At 50.9% G+C, this 9,507-nt stretch overlaps 1 protein-coding gene across 1 annotated transcript; it reads right to left on the reverse strand.

Annotated features, from left to right (window-relative positions):
* Window positions 1–6,902: 6,902 nt before the first annotated feature.
* LOC123430486 (BTB/POZ domain-containing protein At2g24240-like) lies at window positions 6,903–9,015 on the reverse strand. Its single transcript, XM_045114355.1, has one exon. It carries the CDS (start codon window positions 8,648–8,650, stop codon window positions 7,295–7,297), a length of 1,356 nt encoding a protein of 451 aa, XP_044970290.1. The 5' UTR covers window positions 8,651–9,015; the 3' UTR covers window positions 6,903–7,294.
* Window positions 9,016–9,507: the final 492 nt, after the last annotated feature.

Here is a 9,507-nt window from a genome sequence, read left to right on the forward strand (position 1 = left end):
TGCTCTTCATGGCTCACATCCGGGGTACAATCCAATATAATAGAGAAATACTTGGCATCCTTTATGGTGCGTAAGATAACCTTTTTCACGGCGTCACCAAGGAGAGAAATCAACTCATTCTGAATAGTGTGGCCAAGATAATGATGATGTATTTCTTTACTTTGAATGCGCCTAATATGATCTTGCATCACAGGATCGAATTCAGCAATCATTTCAACCGTGCCTAGAAAATTACCATTATTTTCTTCATACAACTTATCATTTGTTCCTCGAAATGCCAAATTACGTTTTGCAAGAAACTTCACTGCAGAAATTATTCTTAGCAAAACTTGTCTCCACCGCTCTTTTTCCTTTGCAACCTCCCGCTGCATGTCATCATCAAGTGTTTGATTATTGCTTAACCTCAACCTTACATCATTCCATGTGTTCATGTTTGTTAAATGCTCTATACTGCTCTCATGTTCTTGGAGTCTTCCACTGAGACGCTTCCAGTCCCTTAATCCATCAGATGCTAGCAAAGACCTGCTCTGGTTTGATTTGAACAACTTGCAGGCAAAACAAAAAACTTTGTCCAACTCTTTAGAGTAAACCAACCACTTTCTATCCATAACCTCTTTATTAGCTAATTTTCTAGAATAGTAAGCATATGAAAAACGTCTACCTTCAAGATCAGGGAACTCCAGGCCCAATTCTCTCACCGGACCCTTTTCAATTAAAATATCCCTTTTGCGATTGTCAAGATTATCCCATGTCCTAGGATCATATATAGATAAAAGAGAATCATCTTGTTCATCACCATTCCGAGCATTAGGCGAAGGCTGCAAATTTTCCTCTCCTGTATTATCCTCATTCTCATTAACATCAATATCGATATCTGCATTTAAATACAACAATTTGTTGTTAGTTACTTACTTACTTCTAGAAAAACAATTGACACTATTTAATTACTTACCATCATCCAAGGAATCGTCATTTGAATTAAGATCATCATGTTTTCCGGGTTCAGATTCTTGCCTTTGATTATGAACATTAGTTACCACCGGAAAATACCTTTTTAGAGAACCTTTTTCTGATTCAATGAGTTCATTCTCTTTCTTTTTTTGTTTCCTTTTCTCAGAACCGGACTTGTGTTTCGGCGGAATTGGAACACGAACACCTGACCTAAGGTTGCAATTTTCATAGAATTATCAGCTCAAGTGAATAACTTATCAAAAGAATTAGGGCTTGACCTAAGGTTGCAATTTAGAGCACCTGACCTGTAAGGCTGTAACCTGTTAGCTGTTGCCCTGCCTGAGACGGACCTGCAATCAATCCAGGTAATCAATCCAGTGTAGTGCCTCCTTACTAATCAATCCAGTGTAGTCTTCGTCAGGACTCAGGCCCTGGTCTTCGTTCAGCCGTCAGCCGATCAGGGATTCAGGGATTCAGCCGGCTTCAGGCTTCACGCAGGAGCCGTCTCAGCGTGCCTCGTCTAGCCTGGCCTCGTCCTGTCGTCGAGCGTGGCTGATCGGGCGAAGCGGCGAACGGGCGAAGCTGCGAGCCCACCCAGGAGACGAGGCGCTAGCGCCGATAGGAGGCAGAGGCGGCTACGGGATCAGGAGAGGAGGCGACGACGGGAGCAGGAGACGAGGCCGAGGCTGCACGTATTGACATATACATATCTAATGATGGCCCCTCCCCAAACATGGGCCCTTGGGCGTTGCCCAAGGTCGCCTAGGGTCAGAGCCGGCCGTACGGCTACAGCCACAGGAGTGAACTCAATAATTTCCATCATAAGAATGCTTCACCAAAGCTATACATCCTTTTCGTGTACGAAGTGTAGCACGAACAAGCTATTCCATTCGTTTCATAATACAATATATGTTTTTTGACTATATAAATATCAAAAAAACGTTTTACATTATGGAACGGAATGAGTGGCCTCCAGCCGTAGTGCTGCTCGGACCTGTCATGTGTCTTCCATTCCAAATCCAAGCACAGGACAAGAAGTTGGATTTGATATGATGCACAAAATGCTGCTACGGCGCTACCGCTTTATCAACTCCAAAGAAGCAAAAGCTCACCAACTTGTGTGCAGATATATGCTATTAACTGGACAGCCTTCCCACCTACAGGCAATGACCTTTCCGACCTTGAAGGCCATCATGAAAGATGAAGTCAAGGATGCAATCTCCGCTCTTTCTAGAAATAAGGCTCCGGAACCGGATGGTTTCACTGGGAAATTCTTTAAGGTTTGCTAGGACATTATCAAAGAGGATGTCATGCTCGTGATCAACAAGTTACCTAACCTACGCGCGATCAACCTTCACTGGCTCAACTCGGCGAATATTGCCCTCATCCCCCAAAAAGATGGCGTTGAAGATATGTCAGACTTCAGTCCCATCAGCTTGATTCATGGCATTGCAAAGCTCATTGCCAAAATCCTTGCAACTTGTTTGTCCCGTCATATGAACAATATTGTCTCCATTGCGCAAAGCGCCTTCATCAAGACAAGACGTATACACGATAACTTCCTGTATGTCCGGAACTTGGCCAAAAAATTCCACCGCAAAAAGAAACCTATGCTTCTCTTCAAGCTTGATATCAAGAAAGCTTTTGATTCCATCAGATGGGATTACTTAATGGAGTTGCTAGCACACCATGGCTTTCTGAGTCAATTTCGAGGGTGGGTTTCGGCACTGCTGTCCATGGCCACCTCCAGAGTTTTGCTCAATGGTATCGCCAGCAGCCCGATAAAGCATGGATGTGGCCTCCGATAGGGTGAACCACTCTCACCATTGCTCTTTGTGCTTTCCATTGATCCTCTACACCATATTCTGGCCAAGACCACCTCATAGGGCCTCCTAAACCCGCTCGGCAATAACTTCACGGGCATTAGGGCTTCACTGTATGGTGATGACGCGGCGGTCTTCTACGCCCCTATCAAGGAGGATGTTAGTTTTATTACTGACATGCTTTCCTCCTTTGGTGAGCCCATGGGGCTTGTCACCAATTGTGCGAAGATCTTGGTTTCCCTTATCCAATGCCCCAATTGGGACGTCGAGGACATTCTACAACATTTCCCGACATGCCAATCTTCCATCCCAATTTGCTACTTAGGCCTGCCGCTTGCAATTCGGCGGCTCAAAAGGGTCCATGTGCAGCACCTTGAAGACAATGTGGCTGGAAAGCTTGCGCCATGGAGAGGGAGGCATGTGAGTATTGCAGGCCGAATGGCCCTGGTCAAGGGGGTCCTGGCCACGATGGCCTCTACCATATCACACTGTTAGACCAACCAATGGAGGTGTTGTAGAAGTTGGACAGTCTGCGGAGAGCCTACCTGTGGGCCGGTACTGACACCGTGTCCGGCGGCAAATGCAAAATTAATTGGAAGCATGTTTGTAGTCCCAAGAAGTATGGAGGCCGGACATCCTCAACCTGAATAAGTTCGCCACCGCGCTTCGACTAAGATGTCTTTGCCTAGAGTGGGAAGACAACCAAGGGCATGGTGTGGTTCTCAGATACCTTGTGGCAAGGAAGATCGAGACATTTTTGCAGCCGCCACTAAGGCCACGCTTGATGATGGCACCAAGGCCAAGTTGTGGGAATCATCTTGGTTGGATGGCATGCGCCCCAAAGATATTGCCCCAAAAATCTCCGAGCTCTCTCGAAGGAAACTTGGCACTGTTGCTTCGGCCCTGAGAGATGACCTTTGGATTAATTTGATTGACATGAGAGCGGGATTATCACCAACTCACCTCCAACAATTTGTTGCTCTTTGGAGCAAGCTCTCGACTGTCAATATCCAACCGGGTGTCTCAAACACCATTCTTTGAAAGCTTTCCAATGATGGTTCTTACTTTGTCAAGACGGCCTACTTGGCGCAACTTGCTGGCCTTACTCAATCCAATTTGCAAACTATGGTGTGGAAGGCTTGCCCCCCCCCCCTAAATGTAATTTTTTTTTTGTGTGGTTGGTCATGCAAAATAGGATCTGGATGGTGGATAGACTTCAACGTCGTGGATGGCCAAACTGCGATCGGTGCCCCCTATGCAATCAAGCGCAAGTGTCTGTGGCTCATCTGTTGTTCAAGTGTCACTTCTTCATTCGGGTTTGGAATGCGGTCATCGGCTTGCTGCACCTCCATGTCGATACTGCCCTTTGGATGCATTTTGACACGATGAGATGTTGGTGGGATGGGGTCCTCACCAACAATGCGCAACACAAGAAAGCCCTCGCCTCCTTGCTTCACTTTATAGGGTGGGAGATTTGGAAGGAACGGAATCCACGCGTGTTCAGGAACAAGGTGGCGTCTGTGAAATTGGTCGTGCAAATTATCAAAGAGGAAGCGTCTCTATGGTTTATCACGGACGCAAGAAAACTGTATAATTTGATGCCGCGAAAGTAGGCCTATGTATTTATCCGCTATGGCGGAGCTGTGATGTTAAAAACCAGACTCTTCTCCCTTATACAAAGTAAATGGCAAATCTTTTGCCTCGTTTTAAAAAAAAAGAAGCTCTTTTGAAAGGAGCAACGCTGGGGCTGAGCAAAACAGCAAACGAAAGAATACATAAACTGCTGCGGCTGCAGCTTCTCGATGATGGATTTTGGAGCAGCATTAGAGCCAGTGCCTGTGACTGCCTCTGAAGAACAGAGCAGAAACCAGGTACTTGGATCTGTTTCTAATCTCTTCTAAAGAAAGGAAAAGGTCACATTTTGTTTATTTTTTCAAAGAAAGAAACACGTGACAGAGAATGTACATATGTGAAGCAGATAGGGGCCTGTTCCAGCTCAGCATTCAATATTCTGGCCGACATTGCTGAGCACTAAACAGGACAGCCAAACCTTGTCCTTGAGTAAGTCACCAATTCTAAAATGCAGGGCCCAAAGCACGGCTCAACTGCTTGCTCCTCGTATTGTGTTGCTGATGTAGCAAACATTGTTTCTGCCCTCGGCACTTTTATGGTATGTCGAAATACACGGATCTATAATTAGTCCCAGTACTGTAAGTATAGGAGTACCTACGTATTTTGCCTTGCACCCAACATGCCGTCTGAAGAATGCTAATTGCCTCCCTCCATTACTAAGTACTGCTATACGGGAATTCGTACTACTCCGGTAGTTCGATTGTCATACTGATGCTATGTTGCTACAACATAAGTGATAAGGCCATTTTAACAGGAGCAATCGACTCTTTATTTTATCTGTTCATTTCCTTGTTATTTTCTCCCTCAGAAGAGTGTCCATTCTTTCTGACGTTCCAGGAGCTAAAGTATCCACCACTCGTTTCGGCGGGGTTCCACTGTCATCATGATATAACGGTCCATGGAGAAAAATGCAGCCGCCAACTTATAATAAAAGATCTCAAAGCATCCGAAAACCTGGCGTTAAACATGACTACCTACTCCATTGCTGGATTACTTACACAATTGTTGATGTTTTGGTCTCGATCTGCATTTTGCAGCTTTTTACTCTTCTTCTTATCTGGACCATCTTTCATAATTCTTAGAGCATCTCTAATAGTATCATCAAACCCTTAAATTTTTAAAAATAACTGTTTTTTTTACAGTTTACGAGCAAAAAAAACGCGTAGACTAGAATCCCTTAACTCTTAAACCCTTAAAAAAAAATTAAGGATCCAACCCTCAAACCCTCTCCCGACCTGTAAAAATGAGGGTTAGGGAGCGAAATCTATCCCAACCCTCACTTCGATCCATCCTAGCGCGGGAGGAAAATTTTCCATTCCAACTCCCTCCCGCACCCACCCGAGCCGCCCTTGCCGCCGTCCCGCCCCCCGGCCGCCTCCCCTCCACCTCCTGAGCCGCCATCGTTGTCTCGCCCCGCCGCCGCCGCCCGCCTCAACCTCCCCGTTCGTCGCCCGCCTAGACCTCCCCCGTCGCCGATGCCTCCTCGACCTCCGCCGCCGCCCGCCCGCCTCGGTCTCCCCAGCCGCCGTCCCCGCCTCGACCTCCCCAGCCGTCGCCCGCCTCGGCCTCCCCAGCCACCGCCCGCCTCCGCCTCGACCTCCCCGGCCGCCTCCGCCGCCCCCCGCGCCCTCCGCCTCCCGTAGCAAGAGGCCGCCCGAGCTCTCCTCGCCGATCCGCAGGAATATTCCGTTATAAGGGTTGGGTTTGAGGGTTCTAGTCTTTGTCTTTGTTTTTCAACCCTTAAAATTATTAAAAATGTTAATTTTCAACTCTTAAACTGGTTTAAGAATTTGAGGGTTTGAAGGTACTACTAGAGATACTCTTAGATCTCTGCACTACGGCTCAGCCACAAGAATGAACTTAATAATTTCCATCATAATACCCTGCCAAAGCCATACATCCTTTTCGTGTAGCCTTTACGTTAAGTGTGTATATATATAAACAATAAATTATAGCCCATGAGTGGCTTCCAGCCGCAGTGCTGCCCGGACCTGTCATGTGCCATCCATTCCAAGTCCAAGTATAGGACAAGATGTTGGATCGGATATGATGCACCCTGGTCGAAATGCTGCTACTGCTTACCAACTCCAAATAAGCAAAAGCTCGCCCACTTGTGATGGATTTTGGAGCAGCATACATTGGCACTAGCAGTATTGCTGCTGCTGCAAAGGTCAGGAAATTCCGGTCCACTGCCTGTGATTGCGTCTGAAGAACAGAACAGAAACCAGGTGCTCCTACTTTGATCTGTTTCGAAACTCTTAAAAAGAAACCAAAACTAACATATTTTGTTTGTTTTTTCAAAGAAAGAAACACGTGACAGAGAATGTACATATGTGAAGCAGATAGGGGCCTGTTCCAGCTCAGCATTCAATATTCTGGCCGACATTGCTGAGCACTAAACGGGACAGCCAAATCTGTCCTTGAGTGAGTCACCAATTCTAAAATGCAGGGCCCGAAGCACGGCTCAGATGGATATGATAGTACGGGGCCTCCTGATTAAGTGCAGCGAAAGATATCTTTTAGCATTCACAAAACATACTTTGCTGAGAATCAACCTTGTGATGATTTTGACAGGGCAGCGCCTGATACCGACAACAGATGTTCCGACGACAAGAATTAGAAGGGCAAGAAAAAAAATCTAGCAATGGCATGCGTAAAAGGATGATGCCTCCTACGGACTACTAGAATTTTTCTCTCCTTTCCGGGTTAGATAGAAACCAAAGCTTGCGTAGACTGTGATTGATCTAAAGCTACAGTATACTGTGATGAGTAACCATCATCATCAGTTGGTGTATCTCTTTTCTTCTGTCGAGTGAGCACAAGAAGTGTAGTAGAGTACGACTGAAGTCACGGCGAGCTGAGCAGAGAACCGCGGAGCAGGCTGGCGGTCAGATGATGGGTGGCGGCGGCGTCTCCCAGACGTCGAACACGTTCTCCTCGTTGTGCAGGGCGAAGAGGCGGTCGCCTCCGATGGAGAAGTCGCAGATGGCGCCGCCGTAGCTCCGCCTCAGCGTGGACGTCAGCACGTGCTCGGGCCCGCTGAACACGGAGATGCTGTCGTTCATCGACGAGAAGAGCTGCCCGCCGTGCGTCGCCAGCTTCGGGTAGCAGCTCTCCTCCCCGGGCGCCTTCCGGTTCATCAGCTTGCTCCGGGAGCTCCACCGCACGGCGCCGGCGTTGCTCCTCAGGTCCAGGAACCCGAGGTCGTCGTACTGGTTGATGACGCACACGGACCGCTCGTCCTCCATGGCGATGGCGTGGAGCACGCGCTTCTCCTCCAGCGACGCGGCCGTGCCGGCGTCGGACCACGACCAGGCCACGCTCTTGTCCCGGAAATCCAGCAGCCCGATGGAACAGTTGTCCGTCTTGGGGAACAGCGTGGCCACCATGAGCGCGTTGGTTGCGTCCAGCCACTGGAGCCTGTCGGCGTCGCCCAGGGCGCAGCCGGGGGGCTCGTAGAAGAAGTCAGCCTGCTCGCCGGTGGCGCTGTCCCAGACGCCGACGCCGTACTCGTTGAGGCGGCCCTTGCAGCTGGCGAAGATCCTCGAGTCCCTGTCGAAGGCCAGCGCGCCGGCGGTGAAGGACTTGGCCTGGCGGTCGTGCTGGACGCGGAAGCGGTGACGGAGGTCCCCGGAGACGGCGGAGAAGACGGCCATCCCGCCGTCGCACTTGCCGAGGTGCTCGCGCGCGGCGATGAGCAGCGTGGCCGCGTCGAGGTAGGCGACGTCGTTGACCTGCGAGTGGTCGAGCGAGACGGGGCGGCGCTCGTCGAGCATCCAGTTGTAGACGTGCACGGCGCCCCCGTGCGCGACGCAACAGCCGCCGTCGGGCGCGGCCCGGACGGCCGTCCCGTCCCCGGGGGCGCGGCCGGGCACGGAGGACGCGAGGCGCAGGCGGTCGCCGTCGAAGCTCCCCCAGCGCGCGGCGCGGACGTGGTCGAGGAGGCCGTAGTAGAGCGCCTCCCGGTAGAGCAGCTTCTCCGGGAGGTGCGGCGGGACGTGGAGGCTGCCCGTGCGGAGCAGGTCGAGCAGCACCGCGAAGCACGCCGGGTTGCGGTCGATGAAGTACTCGGCCGCCGCGTCCTCCCCTCCGTCGGAGGCGCAGGGCACGTTCCAGGAGGCGTCGAGCAGCGCGCCGAGCATGGAGTCGCGGCCGGCGTTGGCGAGCGTGGTGGTGGTGGTCTCGAACGCCTGCCCGCCCACGTTGAAGCGCACGCGCCCGCCTCCACCCGGCCTCGCCGCCATCGAGCCGACCGACCGGGCGATCACCGCGCCATTCGCTCTCCCCCGATCAACCTCGATCGAATCGATCCCGCCGGCGAGAGGAGGATCGGGTGGGGAATGGGGTTGGGGGGGTTGGGTGAGGAGCGGATTGGGAGACTAGTTATGTGTACGCAGCCTTGATTGGCTGCTGTTGTTTTTTGTTGTGGCGGGACGGACGGAGTGGAGGGAGGGGGGGGCAAGAGATGGTGCTGCACCGCTGCTTGCTTTGGCGTGACGACTGACGACGGCGTTCTAACGGATGACAAGTCACAAGTCTCCGCTTCTCTCCCGAATGGAATTTTTTGAGCTCCTGCCCGAACCTAGTCCAGTCGTACTACATGCATTTCGATTTTGATAATCTAAGCAAGAGGAACGGAGGAGAAGTCGCCGCGCAGTCGCGGGTTCGAGGCAACACCACCACGTACGTACTCGGCCCGACCTGAGCTGAGCTGAGCAGCACTTAGGCTTAGACCGGCGCACGTTCGGACGGTACAACGCCACCGGTAGGCGCAACTGCCGAAACGTTGGCGACTACCGAGTACCGACCTGACATGGGCGAGCATCTCCAACTCTCGTGGGAGAATTCAGCAGGGCGACCCTTCCGAATCCAATCATCGCAATCGCACGGCCGGCGCGGAATCTTCCTGCCTGCCTGCTTCTGTTTTTCCGCTACTTTCTGTTTGCCTGTTTCCCCTCTTTTCCTGCTCCTGTCGGGATCGTGGCTGGGAACTGGCACGGCGACTCGGCGGCCTGCACTGCACGTTTGTTTCCCTCTCTGCGGTCGTTGGGGCTTTTGTGTGGATTCCACGGGGATTAATGGGACTTCATTGGATATTGGG

This window comes from Hordeum vulgare, chromosome 2H, assembly GCF_904849725.1.
Source record: "Hordeum vulgare subsp. vulgare chromosome 2H, MorexV3_pseudomolecules_assembly, whole genome shotgun sequence".
NCBI classification, from domain to species: domain Eukaryota; kingdom Viridiplantae; phylum Streptophyta; class Magnoliopsida; order Poales; family Poaceae; genus Hordeum; species Hordeum vulgare.